The sequence below is a fragment of the Eumetopias jubatus genome, unplaced genomic scaffold, assembly GCF_037043125.1.
Source record: "Eumetopias jubatus isolate StellerSeaLion01/CBP00866 unplaced genomic scaffold, mEumJub1_p1.0 scaffold_3, whole genome shotgun sequence".
NCBI classification, from domain to species: Eukaryota; Metazoa; Chordata; class Mammalia; order Carnivora; family Otariidae; genus Eumetopias; species Eumetopias jubatus.
The window spans coordinates 9,796,141-9,817,949 of NW_028274809.1; the positions used below are offsets into that span (position 1 = coordinate 9,796,141).

Here is a 21,809-nt window from a genome sequence, read left to right on the forward strand (position 1 = left end):
TATCACCCTTGACCCTTGCCAGGCTAATGAAGTTCTTTGGCACAGGAGAGTCAACCTACATCAACAATTCTCCTCTTTTCAGTTTCATATTCCTCTTTCTTCATTTAGGATCCACTCCCAGACACAATCCCCTGGCACCTGCTGGCACACGTTGGCCAGTCCTACAGCGCCAGTGGACTAGAAACCCTCTCTTCACCTAGCAGCCACACACAGGACATTACCAGTCAGGGCAAGCTAAGGCTACTCTGCCTGGTCCTCAATTCAGGCAAGAAGTGGGGTGGTAATGTCTCTCTCCAAAGTAGGGGCGGGAGTTTTCTTCTGCAGGCCCAGTGGCTTCAGGGGTATCTGGAGTTCAGAGTTCTCATGTACATCTTCCTAGAGAGTCCCTTTCTGAGGTTCAGGGCTTCACTATCCTTCTTTATTAGTGCCCTAACTTTAGCAGAGACCATCCTGAGCTTAGAATTCAGTCTTCTCTGAAGTTCTGCCATTCTTTAAAATTCGGGCCAGGCCTTCCTTATTGTCTGCTTTGCAGCTGCAGGTATGAGGATCTCTTTGTTTAGGTGGTGATTAACAGATTTCAGACTGTCATTTACTCTTTTCTTTTCAACATATTAGTGGCACTTAGCAATAGCCATCAAAATCCACGGTTTTTAGAGTTACTATTTCTCCTTTTGTAAAATGTCAGGCAATCATATCAGCTGGTATGCCTCTTCCCCTATAGCTCATCCAGTTTCCTACAGGTGAAAGTTTTGGCAATGGCACTGTTAGAACACCCCAGGGACTATCAACATTCCGCTTGTCACCATCTGGTTAGGCAGTGATCTAACACGAGAACCCCATCCTTGAGGCCTGTTTGCTGGGACCGTTACCTAAAGTTGGGTTCCTTGGAAGCAGAGCCTGAGATAAAGTCTCTTAAGTAAGTGATTTATTATGAGATTTTTTTCAGGAGAAGAAAGGAGAGGGAAGCAGGATCGTGTGGTGGAAACTAGCTCCAGCTTGGTCTTGTGGGGCGTGCAGGAGCATGAATAGCACCACACATTGGTCCCACCTTGCGGCTGGGGGCCAGCCCCCAGGCCCAAGAGGTGTAAACTCCAGTCAGCATTGGCAGAAGGTGATACTTTGGGAAGGGGTGGCATCAGCAGCCAATCCTCACAGCAACTGGCAGATAAAAATTCTGCCCTCAAAGGGAATTTTCCAGGATACCAACAGCCTCCACTATGCCAGTGAACTGCTCTCATTTGTTTCTTCAATAGCAAACACTTCCTTGAATTTCCTCTCGAATTCTGCCTCCAGTCTGAGTCCCATTAGGCCAAAGTCATTGTACTGAAAAATAAATCATAAGGCAAAAATAACGATCCTCATTGTCAGTGTTATTAGACACCTTGCAATCAAGAAGGTTGAAGACCTTGTCTTAAACACCTAAGTTACATTAATTAGGTACGCTTAAATATTCATGCAGCTAAGAGTAACTGTTTTTTCCTAAAGGCACGATTATTTCTCATTAAGTAGACAGAAATGGGAAATCACTGACTACTTGGGACTTTGATTTATTTGGTTTGGGTTGTTTATTTTAGTGAGACTTAGAAAAGTCATCTATATTCTTTGCAACCATCAAAAAGCCCAGTCTAACTACAATCAACCATCTCCTTCCCCACCACTTCTAGTCCTCTCTGGCGACTCCCGTAAACTACACACTCCATTCACATGCAAAGGAATCTGAAATTGGGACTTCTAAGAGTTTACAGTGAGTTTATCTGGGGAGAGATAAGAAGGGCAACATAACTTTAAGATGCAATTTTTCCTTGGGTTTGGACCAGGCAGGACTCCACTGTTGTCTGTGAGCACCTGTCGCCTTGGAGCAGGGGAATGAGCTTTCAGGGGCCTGGGGTTCTGGCTGCAGAAACAGCTTCCGACTCACTTTTACCCTGCCATGGTGAGCTTATGTTTTGAATTGAAAAAGTCGCTCCCTTCCAGAACCCTTCCTTGTGCGGGCTTGTCGTAGAGTGAGGGAAATGTAAAATTTTCCAGGCACCAGAATATGAGGGCAGAGTGACTCAAAGGAAAAAAAATGAAATGAAAGCAGGGAGAGCCCCTTACCTTATAAGACACCCTGTGGTTCTGAAATATGAGGCGCATGTCCCGCACAAACCCCGCCACTTGGCGATAACCCTGTTTATTCAGCTTCTTCTTGATTTTGTCCAACCACATGGGTTCCTTTAGGTTTTGAGAAACCTCTCTAATCTGGTGAGAAAAAATGTCAATGGGAGAGTTACTGGCATAGTTCAATGTTCTCAAATCCAGCAGAGATACAAGGTACAGATAATGGTGGCTCGTGCTCTCCACCCCATGGGATTCAGCTCACAAATCCCTCCAGTGCATGTATAAAGGGCAGGGAACATCACAGTGGCCTATAATCATGGTTGATTGTTGTTACTTACATAATAATAATATGGAATCTTCGAAAAAAAGGAGCTCTCTGAATGGCAATAGACCTTCAAGAGGAGGAACTCACATTTCTGCAAAAGAAGAAGGCTGTGAACAAAAAGCAGTTTGGAGACATTAAGCCCATACACAAGCCCAGGCAGAGGCATGACTCACACCAGCATTCTGGAAGTTTCCCCAAACATGTTTGGCTCTTGGAAACAGACATGTAATTGAGTTATTTTTTCCACAATCCAGTTCTGGTATGATTTCAGCATGATTGAGACATGGCTTGGATGAACAGACTCCCTCAGGGCACCCTTCCCTTCACCTTGTCTGTCGGACTTCTCACATGTCCGGAGTAAGGAGAAGGCTTGGGGTTGGCACCCAACTCACCAACTGCTCCTCAGGCTGCATCTGCCTCTCCAGGACCTCAGATTCCCCGTGACACTGCTGCCTTCCAATAGACTCTATCCTGCAGAAGGTGCAACTCCATGGGCTCCTGAGAGGTCGAGCATAAGTGAGCAAGGGCCAGGTCCTTGGAAACAGCCCCTGTTCCTATGGCTGCCACCATCTTCCTTTCGGGCATGGACGATGGACACAGCTGGGAGATGAAGGGGACACCTCCCAGAGTCTCCAAGACCCCACGTGGGGCCTGAGCCCATGACCCTCCTCCCATGGAGGGTGGCAACAGGGGGATCAGCGCATGCAGGGCGGTGTCAGGGTGAGTGGTGGGCTCTCCTTTCCCCAGCTGAGCTGCTGGGAGCACAAGGCGCCCTACCTGTCATACTCAAGGGTCAAAACTGGGCCATAACCCCTGGGGACCCATTGAGCCTGTGGTAAAATGCATGAAGCAGGTCATGTTTCCTGCCTTTTCTGAAAAAGCACAGAACACAAACAGCTGGTGTTCCCACCTCTGTGAACAGGGGCCCAGGCTGGAAAACTTCTTGAAACGACAGTAGCAGTATGAAGGCAAGGGACCCAGTCACCAGCCTCAGCATCCCAGCCTCAGCAAAGAACAGTATTCCATCGTGCTGCCAGTGTCTTTAAACAGCTCTGTGGATCATACTGTGGGACCCCGCGTGTCCAATCCTGTTCTTTCTCTGCCTGGACACATAGGTTCCTCCTATTGCAGGGGGCAGGCTTCCTAATTGGGGTGGGGGGACTTCATCTCACAAACCTCTCAGTTTCCACAGGTGGGATGTGACAGTCCTCATGAAAAGATCTCGAACAAGTATCACAGCAGAACAGCTGTCCTCCATCCCGGCACGTCTCACACACATCAGAGTTCCCCAGCTAGAAAGCAAAACAATGTCCGCATCCCCGGTGAGACCCAAGCAGGCCACCGCTACAGGGATCTAGAATTCGCTGCCTTTGTGTGAACCTGCCTGGACACATCCATGCTTCTTCCTGAGGTAAGAAGGAGCAGCATGGAATGGAGACTTGAGGAGAAATCACCATCTGCAATGTTGCTCAGGAGGAGGGGCCTGTGTGTCATACCAGAAAAGTCCTCCCTATAAAACCAGAGATTCTAACACAGAAAGACTAGCAGCAAAACAAGAAGATGATTTTATAGGAATCTGAATAATATTATTACCTTGCAGATAAAACAAGATCCTGAAAGAAAGTGTTAAATGCATTTGCCTATACCACAAGGGAGACATAGACTCACAGAAAGGCAAAATTTTGAGAATTTAATAAGATGGGATAAACCCCTTAATATGGAAAGTGATAAAAGATGAAAAGACACTCATTAACAATGATTTTGAGTCTTGTTTTGGGCTTTTAGGTGAAAATACTTGTGTTGGGTGAATTGGTTTCTGGCTACTATTCCTTTTGTTTTTAAGAATGACTATGTATGAGGAGGTGCTAGCCCCAACGAACGTCTAGCCAAATACTCCCATTCAGTGTTCCAGGGGATCCTCAAGGACACCTCCAACTGGACTTGAGACTGCTCTGGCATGGAGACATGGGGCCACTTTTCTTCTCATCCATGCCGAGACTCATAGATTACTATCATCAATCTCCAGGAAGTGATGACCCTCTCCCCAGAAGGACAAGGAAATAACAAATACAACCAATGTTTAAGAATCTCCCATATGTATACTTTTTAACAGATACATATGTTTGTTTCTTAGTCGAGTTGCACACTAAAATCATCCAGGCAGAGTATGTAAAATACTAATGTCCTGGTCCTAACACCAGAGATACTGAATCAATTGGTCTGGGTGGGCATAGCTACTGATATTTTTTTAATTCATAAAATGGGTAATTTTGTGTATTAGAATCATTTGGGACTTTTAAATGATCCTAATGTCCAAAACATAGCCTAGACTGATTAAATCAGAATTTCTTATAGAGTGGAATCCAGGCAATGTTATTTTTCAAAGGTCCTCAGGTGACTCAGTGTTGAGTCGACCCAAGTTGAGATTTAGCCTGGTTATTAGGCATGGGGATATTATAAGTCAATGTTGTATTGGCCCATAATATCTACCCCAGAAAGATTATGAAGAGGGTTGAGGGTCTACATCCATCCCAAACAAGCCACACAACACTGGATGCAAGGGCTGTTCAGATGATTGAAGACTCCCTCAGTTGGTCAAGGGTCAAAATCAGTGGATAAGATCTAAATCTTGTTGGGGACTGCTTTGAAGGTAACGTTTACACAAAACTATCTGACTACCCCTTCTCTGTTGGATGTCCTGTGTCTGTATTATGGCTTGATATCCTCTGTGAGTGCTGCCTCGTGGAGTCGTGCAAAAGTGACTCTGCGTCAAATGTCTATTTTGATGCAAGGAAAAGAATCAAAGTATGATTTAGCACAGAGAGTGCAGTCACCCATAATTTTGACAGACCTTATAGCTGGCAGCCTTGCAGGACCACCCTGTGATTGGCTACATGGTAATGGTTTCAGCCCTCACCAGCTTAGCACCCTGATGGCTCCCTCGAGACTGGATACATGGCCTCCAAAAAGGGCCCACTTGCCCTACATGCACTTCTCTGCAGGACTCACAATAGGGTCTACCCCCTGGACTCCTCACCAGCTTGGCTGAGCCTGTTCCTTCTGGCGGATCTTAGCTCTGCCTGCACTTTGGAGTGTATGTTTGGGATTTTCCTTTCCTCCCCTATTGCCTTCTTTAAAATACTATTCTCCCAAATTTGCTCCTTGACCCTAATCTGCAGGCCAGCTCTGGCTATTACCACTTCAGGCCCTGGCTCTAGAGACCCCAGTGGTCTAGAATTCTGCCTCCCATACTCACTTTCAAGGGGAAATGAGGAAACAGGAAGGTTTCTCTGAACAAATAGAAAAAGATGTTTTCAGACAGAGACACCAGCTCCAGAACCACCTCCCTTGTGTGGGTGATGCATCTGCTGTTCTCTCTTCATCGCATACAGCGACACATTCCAACTGAGTGTGAGCAGACTTCAGGAAAAGACAGCAATGACACAGTGCACAGAGGGACAACGCCTGGATAATTCTGGGGTTAGAGGTGTAGTACTTACATAAGGGTCAATTAAGGTATTGTCGTGAGACTTTGGTATTCTCTGTTGAAAAGAGAGAAAGATTGAATGGCAATATTGAATACAACAGTTGCATCCATCCCTTATTTAAGAGCTATCTGTGGAGGAATTCAAGCCACAGTCTACCCATTATTTCATATCTGTTTTATGGACCTATATATCTACTTGGAGAATAAAAAGTACCAAAATACCACTGTTTGGCCCAGTGAAAGTTCAATTTCCTGGATTTCTGACCCAAGGTAGGCCTTTATGAAGTCATGCAGGGAGTCCGGCCCTGGTTTCCAAGGATGGAGTTGGAGAAACTCTACTGGTTCTCCTACTTTGGCCCTCAGGCATTTTTCTCTACATTAGAAAGTATCATCACACCAGGAGGAGGTGCAATGAGAGAATCAGGTGGAGAATTCATCGTCAACAGCCCCCAGTGACTACAGGACCCAGAGTCCTGGAATCATGGAAACATCCCAGAGAGAACTACACTGCCTTTTGCCGTCCTCTTAGAGCACAGCCTCAAAGACAAAATGTGCCCAAGATCCCCAGTGCTGCAGCTTTTCTTCTAAAATGTTACCTTCCTCTCTCCTCCCAAAAAGATGTCAGCTGGGTGACTGAAATCAGAGGTAATTGATTATCACTCACTAAACTTACAATGCTTTTGCATATTCAGTAGAATGACCTGGACTCCTTCCCTCTGTAATGCAGCTTTTATCTCCAGCCCAGGGCAAAGTAGTCACAGACAGGTGTGATTGACGGGACAATGACCTGAGAAGTGGCCACGTCATTGCCTATCTCTCTGGGTGACCTAAAATCCCCCACCCCTCCCCAGGTTAGAATTTGAGGTTGAAACAATCTTTGAGGTCAGGAATATTGTTTCAATCAACTTTAATGGCCATTGGACATTTAGTATGGGCTTGATAAGTATATGTTGAATGAGTAAATAAATGAATATTGCTTAGCTTAGGAAAAGAGAATACTTGCTATCTCTTAAGAAATATTAGCATACAGTATACTGGAGGAATATATATTATTTTACAACACAGCAACTGTCACCAAAAGATATTAGTGGCCCTTGTCAGGAACCAATAAGCTATCATGTGGTATCAAGAATGATACTGAAGTTTCCAAAAGCCAAGGGGTTCCATCAGCAAAAGAGGTTCTGAGAGGCACAGAGGACCCAAAGGGGTACTAATGGATTGCAAGATCTGCCAATTTGAGGAGCTCATGGGGAGACACAAATATAGAGGCAGCTGAAATATGTTGCTGAAAAGTGTTACACCCATGGATTAAGGTAGATCCTGTTGATAAGAAGTTGCCAGCTCACAGGGGTAATCTATAATCTAACTGAGTAACTATTTTATCTTATTTTTTTAAATTTATTTTTATTTTTTAAGTAAGCTGTATGACCAACGTGGGGTTTGAACTCATGATCCTGAGATCAAGAGTAACATGCTCTACTGACTGAGCCAGCCAGGTACCCTAAACTGAGTAACTCTTGACATCTGGGAAATGATACAGATGCTGGTCTTTAAAATACTAAATAGATCAAATAATAGTTTCCCTTTAGGAAATCCAGTGGATGAAATGTCCCAAGGACTGAAAGTTCAAATGATCCAGAACATCAGATAATCACATTCCCAGTGGAAGATGAAGTCTCATTGACCAGGTAGGCATGGCCTATCTTAGAAGTCTATGAATGTCTTGGATGGCCATTCTTACTTCAGGTATGTAAGAATGACACTTCTCTCCTCCCCCTCTTTCTCAAGTTCTTGTTCATACTCAATCTTGGAAAGTCCATCACCTTGTCTTAAATCTACACTGCACTTAACCTGTTTGTTTGTTGTCTGCATAGATTTCTTCCATAGAGGAAGAACTCATTTTCTCAGATAAAAAAGAGGTCTGTACAGCCTCTCTGATGCAGCCAAAAGGGTAGCATCAAAGTAAACAATTCCAGATCTGCCTCTCCCATATGATACATCGATCTCCCAAGAACTTCCTTCCCAGCAGCACCATCCTCAAGAAGGGTAAATAATTTCCCCTGGGGAAAAAAAAAAGTCTGTGTGTACATTTAAATGGGGATGAAATGGATCAGAAAAGAAAATATGCCTTTTGTTTCCTATCTCATGAAATGATATGGTTTTATATATGTCCTAGAATGGACTATCTGCTTGAACAGGGTCATCTGAATCACTTAATGAAATCACCATTAGACTTCATTAAAGTTATACAATAGTAAGGTTGATTTAAAAAATCTGGATTTGAGTTGGAGATGACCCTATATCACCTTATTTTTTTCTAAGATTTACTTATTCATTTAAGAGACAGAGAGAAAGGCAGGGAGAGACAAGCAGACTACCTGCTGAGTGGGGAGCCCAACAAGGGGCTCGATCCCAGGACCCTGAGATCGTGACCTGAACTGAAATCAAGACTCAGATGCTTAACTGGCTGAGATACCCAGGTGCCCCGACCCTATCTTATTATGAAAATTTTTTTGTTTTGCTTAATCATGTTTGCTTTTACAACTTTGATACCCTTACAACATCTGCATCTACAGTTAAAGCATATATATGAGGTTTGTTTTGATGGCTCCTTATCATCTCCACCTCAGATGATTTACCATTCAAAGAAGACCTTGCCTTTTATACAGCATATCATTCAAAGTAGCAACTCTGAAGTCACATGCCCAAAAAAAAGGGGAAGGGAGTGTTGAAGGAAGCTTAATTATAATTACCCAACTGAGAACTATAAAAAGTTGTACATATGACATCAGTTATGTGATGAGAACTTATAAAAAGTGACATAATAATCACCTTTCTTTTCCTGAAATATTTTCTTGGAGGATTATGTAGAAGTCCTTTCTGAAAGATAAAAAGATCCAAGTTTGTGGCTAGCCTATGTTTTTATTCTGTAAGTCTGGCATTTCCATCCTCCTCCCACATATTTCTACCTGGATGTCCCACTGTCAGATCAAAGCCAGGGTGGCTAAGTGAGAAAACATCTCCCTCTCCTCACCCGTACTTCTAGAATTCAATCAGTGGTAGAATTTCAAGCATTGGAAAATCATCTTTAGAACTTTTTTCTTTTCTCTTGTCTTTTTTCCTAAATTTTAAGAAGTTTTCCTTCATAATCTCTTTGACACCTCCCACTTCCTTTCCCTTTCTGCCAATGCCACTCATGCTGAGTCCATACACCAGGGCTATTCAATCAACACACACTTATCCCATGCATACTGAGTATCAGACATTCTGGACAATCTTGGGCACACAAAGATGGACAAACCCTAGAGCTATTTAGAAAGAAAAAGAGAATGCATGGAAGGGTAAGTATAAAACAGTATAAAAAGGGTCTTAGTAGTGGGATCATGGAGCCCAGGGAAGGGAGGACCAGCCCAGGTCATTCAGGGAATATTCAGAGAAGGGAGACATTTGACATGAGCATTGCAAGTTGAGTATAGGTATCTTTGGGCTGAAAGACACTAAAATCATTTCAAGACCCCACGGTTGTCTAAAATATTGTTTTAAATATGTCACTGCCCACCTCAGAAGACTTCACTCATTTTTCATTGTCTATGAGTTTAAACTCCTTAGGCTGATATTAAATCCCTCCACAAACAACCCCAATCGATGGATCACCTCTTATCACCCACAACCAGTCTACCCCAACCCACAGAGCTACTTTAGTTGTGGTTCTGGTTTTTATGCCGTTCTTTCTCTGGAGTGTCCTCTTTCCATTTGTTTGACTGTAGACTGTCTTCTTTCAGTGCATGAAGTTGTCTGCATGCACCGGTATCACAATGACCTTTCCCTCCTCCAACCTCCGGCCTTCATCCAGACAGAGCCCCTTTTACAACATTAATGTGCAACATCTTAGGGAGGTTATGAATGCGGGGCATCTCTTCCTGGGCCAGCAGATAAACTTAGGGGCATCAGGTTTTTCACTATAACTCAACAAAAATTTGGTGAGCAAATAATGACTGTACAACAAAGAAAGTCACATCTGCTCCAGTCCTTGGAATACCTCTATCAGCCATCGTAGGGGCCTCCCACCACAGCGCACACTCAGCTTCCAGTTCTTTGATCTTGCGAGGCCTCCTTTGACTTCAAATTCCCTGGGGGTGAACCATTTTCCATCCTCATTCCGTATACACCTCACCAAAGCTCCTGTAAGACCAGGGTAAGTTCAGCCTGAGCCCTCTTTGTCTTCAGAACTCAGATGACGGGCTCCACCACAAGGCATCTGGAGCCACCCAATTTGGGCTCAGATTTATAGCAGGAGAGTCTAGCCTCCGTTTTCAGCCTTTGGAATCCCCAGATCTAACCTTTAAGTCCCCTCAAAGGAGATTTCCTGCCTTGGGGCAACATTTCTTTAAAACTTTGTGCAATAAAAGAGTGATAATTACCATCAAAATCAACCTTTTCAAAGTATTTCAAAATCATCTACAAAGGAAAATCAAGTGAACCTGAAGAGTGAGAAGATCTCAATTTGCTGGGGACAGAGAACAGGCCAGAGTCTCCAAAGGCTCTTGGGGCAACGTGAAGGTAGAACCTCAGGTTGAGACTGAGCTTAGAATGTTATCACCCAACATCTGGAGCCTTTATTACATTTTTTATCCAATGTAATGGCATTATTAAGCAGAGCTTTTCCCATCCCTGAAATCATAGATAGCTGATATTAAAAATAATTGTGAAATGTTACCCAGTGGAAAATTAAGCTATGCATAAAAGATAATCACATGCTAAACAGCATTTCTCAGTCATTGGAGAAATGCAAATCAAAAATATAATGAGATACCACTTCATATCCACTAGGATGGTCATAATTAAGAAATCAGACAACAACAAGTATTGACAAGGACGTAGAAAACTTAGGGCCCCCAGATGTTGCTGGTGGGAATATGAAATAGTGCAGCCACTGTGGAAAACATTTTGGTGCTTTCTCAGTAAGTTAAATATAGATTTCCCATATGAACCAGCAGTTCCACTCCTGGGTATATAACCAAAAGAACTGAAAACATTTGTTCACACAAAAACTCATACATGAATATTCAAAACAGCAGTATTCATAATAGCCAAAGAGTAGAAACAACCCAAACTGATGGACGAATGATATATATGGTGTATTCACACCATGAAATATATTATTTGGCAAAAAAAAAAAAAAAATGCAGCACCAATACATGCTATTACACGGATGAACCTTGAAAACATCATGCTAAGTGAAAGAGCCCACTCATAAAAAGACACATATTATATAATTTCATTTATACGAAACACCTAGAATAGGCCAATTTATGAAGCAGAAAATAGATTAGTGGTTCCTTAGGGCTGGGCGCTGGGATGAACTGGGAATGCGTACTGACTGCAAATAGGCATGGCATTTGCTTTAGTGGGGGACAGACACAAATGTTCTAAGATTAGATTATGGTGATAGCTGAACAATCCTGGGAAAATGCAAACAAAATTCAAAATTGAATTGTACACTCTGAGGGTTGAACGTTATGATATGTGATTATATCTCGGTTAAGCTGTTGAAGTATTTTCCGTCGATTATGTAAATTAATTCCTCACAGCTCTACTGTGAGGCAGGTTTTTAATTACTATCCCCTTTTTAAATGAGAAACTTTAAGCTCAGAAAGGTCCCACTGTCTAATCAGATGAATCAGTCCCTCTTGGCAGAACTGCGGCTGGGGTTCAGGCTCTCCAATTCTAAATTCTGTGGTCTTCTCACCACATCCGGCACCCTGCCCTGGTGGTAATCACCCAGAAGGGAGGCAGGATATGAAGGTGGAGGCTGAGGGCCTCTTCTTTTTTATTTCTGATTCACTTCTCTTTGTTTCCTTGGGCATTGTGGGACTGATCACCTAATAGGTATAATTTCTGAAAGTGTAAAAATATCATCTTAGAGAGCCCTCCCTCCCTCCCTCAATTCTTTGAATGTTGTAATTCACATAGGTAAGTCCATAATGCAAATCAGGTAGACTATGGAACCCACCTCGTTTCAGTCTCTTCTTATATAACATCCCCTTCACCTTACCACAGGTCACAGGAAGTATTTGAGAGTGAAAATTCACACTATCATCTCTGTGCTTTCTTGACCCTGAAAGAGAAGATTTCCTCATTCCGTCTCATTTTGCAAATGCACACGCACCTCTCCAATGTTCTGGATTTTGTTCTTATAAAATATAGAGGTGCTTAGGGAAGTCCATTCTACCAATCTCTAGCGTCAAAGGCTTTCTTCCATGTGACATTTGTGATACATAACTACAGAATGGCTACCTCTATCTTACCCTCCAAATCCCACACAAACCAGAATGCTTTTACAGAGAAATCAGGCTTCAATAAAACTGCCTTACTCCCAATCTAGTCAGCCTTGCTGGTTCTTATATGACAATGAAACACACAACAGCTGCCGTGTTTTGAAGGGAGCTCTCCAACCACACTATTTCACTGCAGTTAGGCAGCTGGAGACTGTACTTATGTCTCCCTAATTGAGATCTAACTGACTGAGCAGAGAGAGGGGAATGAATGACAGGGTAAACTAATGGAGATGATGTCTGCCTTCTATTCTTGTTCTCGGCTTTGCTTCATTTCTCCCTTACATCAGCTTTCTCCATAGCTAAAAGAGGAGCTCACAGAACTCTAGAATAATCTTCACACTGCATGAGGAGAGGCGGCTGGAGACCTGACTCCACAGAAATAGGGATGAAAGGTCTTCAAATGAACTAACTCAAGGAGGTGTAGCTGATACTGCCCTTCCAGCTGACGTTTAGAGACATGATAGGAGGAGGGAGTGTCCATGGTCCAATGTTGAGCTGGGTAGACTATCAGAACTATGATGGACTGAAAATGATTGGCTTAATTTGCTCTCTTGCTCTGTGATCAAGTGACAGGTCCAAGCCCACACAATCAAAAGTAGAGAAAGACAAAGACTACTGACCACCACTCTGGGCTACCTGCGGTGTGCAACCTGTGACTCTGTGTAGCAAAAGGAGGATCAACTAAATAATGTGGGTTATATGGCAACGGACAATTTCCAGCTCAAAATTTATCAGTTCTGTGAAAGCAGCATCACTGTTTTGCACCCACAAGGTCTGGTCACCAAGTTACTTGTTTGTGGGATTATCTTGTTTCTTTCCCTGATGTGTTTTGAAAATGACCCAAATTATATACATCCCTCAACAGTTAGTTAGGCTAGAAAGCAATTAGGGAAATGGGTTTATTACTAAAATCAGAGAAAACAGGAAAGCACAGGAAATTAGCTGTTTAGTTCTTGAAAGTTATTCCCCTTTTCTTCTTTACCTCTTGACCGGAATCTTTTCCGTGGGGCTCTATCACTGTGAGTTAAGTAAGTAAGGGGTCTGCCTCTCTTTTTCCCTGAGAAAATAGAAAAATATAATCACAATCACAGACATGCAGTTGCATTGCATGTATTAGTGCTTTCCAAAATCTCCATTTAAATATAACTTCCCAAAAGCCTGTCTAATGGACGAAGAAAAATATATAATCCCTAGTCTTAAAATACCAAGAATTAGATAGCTTATCTTAGGTTTATCTTATATTTTATTTTTCATATCCTACATTAATAAAATAAACAAATGAAATCAGCATTCCACATATATCTCAAGTAGCCATGTGTTAAGAGCTTAATAGATGCCTATTGTACATCTACTAATTTAATCCTTCCAACAAACATAGGAGATCAAGATGATGATTACTGCCATTACAGAAACTAAAATATTCAGAGAAAATTGAGACAAAAACTACAAAGTTAAGTGAAAGCATTTCAGGTTTCTTCTTGTGGAGAAACAGAAATAAATGGATGCTCTGTGAGGGGAAATCCTAGGGCAGGTTTCACAGGGGACACACATTCCACACACCTTGAAGGAAGTCATTTATACATTTGTGCTGAAAGTGATAATACATGTGACCAAGGGCTTTGTCTACCTGGGTTTGGACAAAGACATTAGAATCTAAGAAACTAACCAGAAGAAGGCGAACTAAGAAGATTGGGTAGAATTGAGTCTTCCAAAATCTTAATTTCAAATAGTTATTAAGGATTGACTTGGTAGATGTTGCAGCGGAGAATGTTCTTCCTTTTGCAAGTTTTGGCTATGGATATGCATCTCAGTGTTTGCTGTCATTCAAATATGATTTAGTTTCTAAGGCAGGGAGACAAATTCATTTTCTTCTTTCTGTGTTCAATGCCCCACTATCTGGTGGTACTGAGTGGGGCTATGTAGACCCCATACGGAAATGTTTTCCAGACTACCCAGTCCTAAGGGCTGTAAACTGTAAGCAGATTTATGAGCATATTAGACCAGCAAAGCAAAAAGAATCTTTCTTTCAGTTAAACCCAAAGTGGACCGATTGCTTGGTAAATGGTCCCACTTTCTGGACTTTATCCTACATAATTACTGAGAGAGTTTTCATCTCTTCAAGACCAAAATGGCCCCGTGGACAAATATTGATAATTAGACTTTATCACAACATCAAACAAATTACAGACTTGCAAGTCATTACGCTGTTATAATTTAACCAAGATAAAAGCAGCTTAAATGAGGGGTCTACAAAGATTGATAAATTTCTATAAGAAAGTAAAAGACTTGGGTATTACCAGCAATGGGCTAAGGAGAACTACCAAAAAGGTGGAAATATGGTTTTCAAAAAGGCAGATTAATCTTTTTGCCCCTTCTTGGTTTCTCCCTCTAGAAAGTGGGGTCACCAGGCAATAGAAGGTCATCCACCCAGGTACGGTCCTCTAAGGGGCCCTCCTCACCTCTTCTCCCCCCAAGATGCCAAAATGGTTATGGACTCTCTCTGGTGCTCTCTCTCATTCCTCTTCTGAAGGTCTATCTCATAGCCCCATGAGAAGAGATCCAGACATCTTACTCTTGCCTTTACTATATCCCAGTCAGGCTTGGCACTAAAGTTCTAATCCCAGCCTTGAACAATCCAATAAATAGAGAGTTCTTTTTTGGTCTCTATCTGTCCCTCTCTCTGGTTACATCCTTCCTGGGACTGGTGGCTATGTCAAACCTGTTAGGCCTAATACTTTTAGGGAGAAAAAGGAAATACATTGAAGTCCATTCTAGCCTGTGGCGTTTTTGGTATAAGGAGACTTGGAGCTTAAATCCAGCTAATTCATAATACAGCACTATTGTGTTTTACTTTGAAAACAGAGTGACTACGCAAGACAGGATCTAACTAACTTTTGTGTCCCCAGGTTGTAATACCCATTTAATAACACTAAATCCCCCACCATGAACTCTAACACGGCAGTCAGAATATAATGCAAGTTTATTTTTTAAAAATTGTCTGGCTTGGTATTAATCTCTAACAGTAAGTGTGGCAGAATTTTAAATTCTTTCCTGTTTTTCCAAAATTTTAGTAAAAGTCTCAATAGTTGGGAACAATTTACTAAGTGCCAAGGAGGGTAACCAACTGTCCCAGGCCACCCAGGACTAAGGGGTATCCCAGATGCAGGAGTTTCAGCGGCAAAACTGGGAATGTCCTGTCAAGCGATCCACATCATAAGGCAATGGCGCCAACCCACTTGTGTGACACTACGAAGCATCAGTGGAACAAGTTTTGCCAGCTCTAGCTCTTCGCTCACATCCATGCAATAGAAGAAGGGCTACATTTCTCTGCAAAGAAGTCAAGCAGTGGTGCCAGAGCATACTGTGGAGTTGATGAAAGAATCTCATGGAGGAAAGAGCTAGCGATTGTGTAGCCTGCATTCCCAAGGTTGTCTCTGAGCTACACCTGTCAAGGGACACACTTCCCTATTCTTATCTCTCTTCTCTCATCCACCACCCCCCCAAATCTTGGAGGGGCCCAAACCAGTAGCTCTTGAGTGTGGGTGGAGCCAAGAGAGAATGTGAGAAGAATCTGACCATGCCACATCCCCACTGAGGGTGGCCCAGACAGAGGTTTGCTTAGGTTGAAGGAGGGGAGGTGCTTTGAAATGGAGAAAATATTGAAGTTTTCATACTAGTCCAGAAAGGACTCTCATCTACTGGAGAGAGACTTAAACCGTTGCGACAAGGGAAGAGGAAAACCATCAGGCTTGCCCAAAACAGGAAAAACTCATCCAGACGGTAGATTTGAAAGGGCAGTGAAAAAATGAACTTGTTTTCTACTTGTAATTTACCAAGTCTGGCCATTTTAATAAACCAATGATGCAAGGTAAAGAAATTTCCACAAAAAAGCAGATAAAACTCAGGAAAAGCATTTTAGGTCCCGGGCAGATAAAAACTATGATATAAATGCAAACAATTTATAACCCGGGCTCCAAATGGGTTTGCTTTCTAGATTTTGCAGTTCTCAAATTGACTGGTAACTTTGGCTAGTAAAAAACTGAGGAAGATCTACGTTCCTCAAAACCTTAGCAAAATTTGTATTGACCCACGGGGCCAAGTAGAAGCGGCACAAACTTTATCTTACCCCTGATCTTGGCACGTTCTTGCAGATGCATTTTCCCCTTTCTCCCACCGGAGACCGACTGACCAGCGATATTGCTTCTGTCTGGGGATAAGCAGGGAAGATACAGAGTTGGACAAAACAGCAGTTCACATGAGAGACCAAAAGCAAGTGAGTGAACACCAGATTCAATTCTGAATCCCCTTTCCCTATTCACTCAGCCAAGAAAGCACGTTAATGGTAAGGGATCTCAAACAGGTGTCTAGAGCTATACTTTTAGAAGGGGAGACTTTAAATTATGTACAAGATTTCATTGTACTTTGGAGAGTACAAAATGGTTTAGAGTTTAACCACGTACACAAAGACCTAAATGAAAATGATATAATGATCAAATCCAAATATCTGGTATTTTGAAAATAAGCATTCCAAAAATGGATGCTACCACTTTTTTTTTCTTTCCAAACAAAATTGTGCACATTCACCAACAGAGCAGCCATGTAAATTCACAAGAACATAAGATATATAGATTGGTGAAAATTAATAATTTTAATTGGACTCTAAAATCTAATTATATGAATCTGTTTCAAAATTGGCAATCACATGGAAAATTAGGTCTAGCTCTCATTGTCTAGAAGGAAGGAGTTTTTTAAACCACTACTGAGGGACGCCTGGGTGGCTCAGTTGATTAAGTGTCGGACTCTTGATCTCAGCTCAAGTCTTAATCTCAAGGTCATGAGTTCAAGCCCATGCTGGGCCCGGAGCCTACTTAAAAAAAAAAAAAAAAGAAGTAAACCACTACTGAAATAAACAAGATTTAAGAGGTCCAACTAGAAGCAATACATATATATTACTGGAAATTTAGAAAATAAAAATTATATGAAATATCACCATTCTAGAGAGAGCCGTAATTAACTTGTTCAAAAATATTCCCCGAGGCTTTTGTCTCTGTATATTTTACTATTTAAACAATACCTTTTCATTGCAAAATTTGAACAAGTTTAATATAATTTTCCATGTAAACATACTCTTAAAAAACACAAATAACAATATAAATATCACCTATATTCCAATGACCATATATAAACTGCTGCATATATTTTTATTGATGAATATCTATTGATTTTTCCATATATGTATATCTGTGTCTATATATAGATAGATAAATACATAAAAATAAAAATTTATAAATATCTAAAAATACATTTGTACAACTACATGTTTTTCATTTTTTACCACGTGCACACGTGCACACCCACCTACACATACAGGCTGCTTTTTGCATTTGGCTTTCTCTGGACCATCTTACCAAATTAATACAAATTTCTTGACCCAGCAGAGAAGCCATACATTGAGGATGGCGGTGTCTCCCCAGATCAATTAGCTCTGGGTGATTCCGTGTTGAGAACTAAGCCATTTTGTGCAAGCCACTGTGTTTTCAGGCCTCTTTGTTACAGCGTCTTAGTTTACGCCCTCGTGGCGCAGCCTCTAGGAAGGGGTCAGGTCCCTCAGGAGCCCTCAGGGCTTCAGGGGGACAGTAAGCAGGTCCTTACACTCAAGTGCTTACCTTTTTTTTTTTTTTTAAAGATTTTATTTATTTGAGAGAGAGAGAGCACGAAAGGGAAGAGAGTCAGAGGGAGAAGCAGACCCCCCGCTGAGCAGGGAGCCCGATGCGGGACTCGATCCCGGGACTCCAGGAACATGACCTGAGCCGAAGGCAGTCTTTTAACCAACTGAGCCACCCAGCCGCCCCGTGCTTACCTTTTTGATGTATGTTTCCCTGACATCTCCTTTTAATTCTTGTCCAGGCATGGCCTTTCTTTTTTCCTTCAAACAAAAGAAAATAAACTTAACCATTCAGAGCTATAAACATAATTCTCAAAGCCATACATATTAGTAATTTCAAATACTTTTTCAGGCCACAAGAACAGGACAAAATTCTTAAATACCACTGCACGCAGTGTGTGGCTGATTGCAGAGTTATGCTTTACTCCACATGGACTGGGGAGACTACAGGAGACAATTTTCCTTTGAAAATCAAAAAACAAAAACAAAAAACCCACTAAAATTGGAAAATGAACAGGAGTTTTATTTTGGTGTCTTAACCTGAATGACCATTGTTGAGGGCATATGTCAATATGTTTCCTCTTCAAGGGTCTTCCAGTACGTTCAAATGTGCCATGAGGAGGCATACTCCTCATAGTGGGATAGCATCATGGATAATATGCCATGCTGGAGGTCGGGAGGCACTCTCAGCTTTGATGCAGAGACTTAAAACAATCTCTATACTTGTAGTTGGGACACAAATCCTCCCACTTCTGTGCCATCTAGTGCCCAGAGTTCCTGGACTGTCCAGGACTGTCCCCCCACCCCAACTGAAACCACAGCAGGTTATATGTTGTGCATGATATGAACACATAGGAGTGTGAGAAGACCACTGGCACTGGGTAAATAGAGATCTTATCTTGTCACTGTTGTGAAATAAAAATAGCCAGCTGCTAGATTTTTACCACCAAGAGTGAAGACCCAATCCATGGAAGGAGGCCTTATGACTCCCACTTGAGATTCCCATCCCATTCGGAGGTGGGTCAACTCAGACTCCAGGACTTACAAGGCAGGAAGGGCCTACAAATAAAAAGCCTTGCTCATCAAATGAAAATGGTTATGTTCAAGAATTCTGGGATTTTGCCCCATCGGCACCTCGGCTTTCCATGACCCTTCCCAGCCCTATGTAGGGGCTATGGCTATGTGCCAGGCTCATGACTCCTCCCAGAAACAGACCTGTTTGTCTCTCAGTGGGGAGAGCCACATCACAAGGGACTTTGTCCCTGACTGCTCCCAGGACACTGATCAGGCCTTGAGCCCCTCTGGGGGCTATGGGTGGTGCCTCAACACCATCCACACTTCAGCTAACAGACCAGCTGACTCTGGCCACACCACTGTGGCCCTAGAAACTCATATGTGTCAGGAGCATGACTGAACCACTAATAGTGTGACAATGGTGTGCCCTTTATCAAAAAAACTACGTCCAATGCACTGATTGTCTGACTCTATGTCCCTCATCTCCTCCTGTCCACCCAACTCTGGAAGGCTCCTTCGTCACTGAAGGCAGCTGTCCCCAGAAAGGGATTAGCTCCTTCCTGCCTCATGATCAGGATAAAAAGTGGTGGGGGATTAATTGTGTTAGACAGACAAGTTCTGGAAATTCAGGATTCTGTTCTGCTGCTCTTGGAGATGATGCCTCATTGCTTCCCCTACCAGTCTGGAGGGCAGAGCCTTCCGAGAGCATAGGGGATTCAGATTTAATCCTGATCTGATTACATTTTATGAAAATGCCTTTGCCCCACTTATATCTGACCCTCTGGACAAAATGTCTGAGTGGGAATAGGAGATCATTTGGAAAGGAGATGAAGTTACAGCCACCGAAACAATACACACAGATTTTGTGGCAGTAAAGGAAGAGCAAAAATCCAGACATCTGAGAAGGGAACCCGTAAAGCCTAGCTGGTACGGTGAAGGGAAAGCATTAATGATATCTGCCGTGCAGAACTGCCCTGAATCCTACCTCCAGGGAGAAACCACCCCGGTACCTATCTCTTACCACAGACATGGTGAGTCTACCATTCTGCATCAGACATGAGGAAACAGGGATAGGCTCCAGGGTCTGCACATCCTAAGCAAGATTCCTCTGGACATCATCCCTACCCCCCGACTCTCAGTCCCTGGTTGGGGTGGGGGAGGCGGGGGAGGCAGATGCCACTTGGTTGTTGTCATGGACAAAGAGGGCAGATTGGAATGGACTCTCCTCAGGAAGTGCCCCCCCAAATCAAGGACTAGATGCAATGAATGAAACTGGGAGCTCTGAGAGGCCCACGTCGGAGGCACCATCCATCTTCCCCTGCTTGATGCACGTTCCATTAGGGGACCTCAGCCACTGTAAATGCTTCCCTTTCCGGGCCACCATGTGTGCCCTTGGAATTGCACTTGTTGTGTAAAAGCCAGGCACTCACTTGCCTCCTTATGCAAACATGGTAAATTATAGCTTAGGGTGGTCATTAGAGACCTACATCATTTATGTTTTATGAAATTTGTTAAATACTGCATGTAACAAATTGAATGGATTTGGTCCTAGCTCACACTGGTCAAATTAATCAAAATGGATGATGGAGTGGTGTCTTCATGAAGAAATTTGCCAGAATCTGCTGCGCGAGGTGAATTTGTTGGGAGGCAATTTTCCTTGGCATTTCCACATGCCTCAAACTATCTGCAGGGATGTTTGAATAACAAGCACCCTTGGAAGCCAGAGATAATGTAACCCTCTAGGTCAGAGAGGGATTTGTTTACTGAACTATACAAAATAGAGAACATCTCCCTCCTCTCCCCAGAGGAGATTTGCTTAAGTGCCAGCTAATAAGATAATGTCTCCCTCAGGGGTAAGGTTTGAGCAGCTTTGCCAGCAGCAACCTTTTGGACCAAGGTTTATGAAGCGTGGTACTCCTCAGCTTGAGCACAGCCTGTGTGTGCCACCTCACCCCCAACATGGGTTTCTGGGGAAAAGAACTAATGCACCTATCCCGTATCCCAGACATTCCATTCCTAGGTATTTATACAAGGGATCTGAAGGCATGAGTCCACAGAACGGCTTCTACAAGAATGTTCACTGCAGCTTTTTCATATTAGCAAAAAACAGGAAACACTTGCGGTGTATGCCAATAGGAGAATATATACGCAAAATCTGGTATATTCATATAATGTGTGATACTTTGCAACTGAAAACAAACAAAATGCTGATATATTCAACAATGTGAATAAATCTGAAAAATATTATGCTGAGTTCAAGAAACCTTACACCAAATGAGAACATGCCCAAAAACCTCACTTATTTAAAATTTTAAAACAAGCCAAACTAACTTGCCAAGAAAACACAGAAAAGTGGTTCTGTCTTATGAGTGACAGGTAAGGATATACCAAAGGGCATAAAGGTTCTTTGCAGGGGGATGGTCATGTTCTGTATCTTGATAAGGATTTGGATTATACAGGGGAATGCATTTATCAGAAGTCATCAGATGATACACTTAGTATTTGTGCATTTTATTATAAAGGTTATCTCAAAAGAAAAAGAAAAGAACTAAAAACAAATAATGAATTCTAGTTAATGAAATGGAGGTTGAAGTATGTGGGGGGAAGTGTACTGATGTCTGCAACTTTGAGATGTTTCATACCTGAAGATGGGTTAGTGAAGTGGATGAACAGACAAATGGATATATGGTTGGAAACGTGATAAAGTAAGAATGGTATAATGTTAATTATGAATCTACATGAAAGTATCTTGGTGTTTACATAAAATTCTCCCAAGTTTTCTGTACCTAAACTTTCCATGATTCAATCATGGCAAAAAGAGCTTTGGAAAGAAAAGAAAGATTATTTACCAAGAAATGACACAATAAAAGAAGAATTTTC

At 42.3% G+C, this 21,809-nt stretch overlaps 1 protein-coding gene across 7 annotated transcripts in view; it reads right to left on the minus strand.

The window, feature by feature from the left end:
• Window positions 1-903: 903 nt before the first annotated feature.
• The window catches only part of LOC114210745 (nuclear body protein SP140-like protein), a 61,586-nt gene continuing 40,680 nt past the window's right edge, over window positions 904-21,809 (minus strand). For all 7 annotated transcript variants that reach the window (XM_028105045.2, XM_028105046.2, XM_028105044.2 and 4 more), the window contains 12 exons: window positions 18,111-18,176; window positions 16,377-16,457; window positions 13,233-13,307; window positions 11,926-12,030; window positions 9,952-10,094; window positions 8,745-8,792; window positions 5,926-5,967; window positions 3,602-3,717; window positions 2,818-2,923; window positions 2,439-2,516; window positions 2,098-2,241; window positions 904-1,323 (listed from right to left, as the gene is read on the minus strand). In XM_028105045.2, coding sequence (XP_027960846.1) covers window positions 1,216-1,323; window positions 2,098-2,241; window positions 2,439-2,516; window positions 2,818-2,923; window positions 3,602-3,717; window positions 5,926-5,967; window positions 8,745-8,792; window positions 9,952-10,094; window positions 11,926-12,030; window positions 13,233-13,307; window positions 16,377-16,457; window positions 18,111-18,176 — 1,112 coding nt within the window. In that variant the 3' untranslated portion in view covers window positions 904-1,215. The remainder of the gene's footprint in view (window positions 1,324-2,097; window positions 2,242-2,438; window positions 2,517-2,817; window positions 2,924-3,601; window positions 3,718-5,925; window positions 5,968-8,744; window positions 8,793-9,951; window positions 10,095-11,925; window positions 12,031-13,232; window positions 13,308-16,376; window positions 16,458-18,110; window positions 18,177-21,809) is intronic.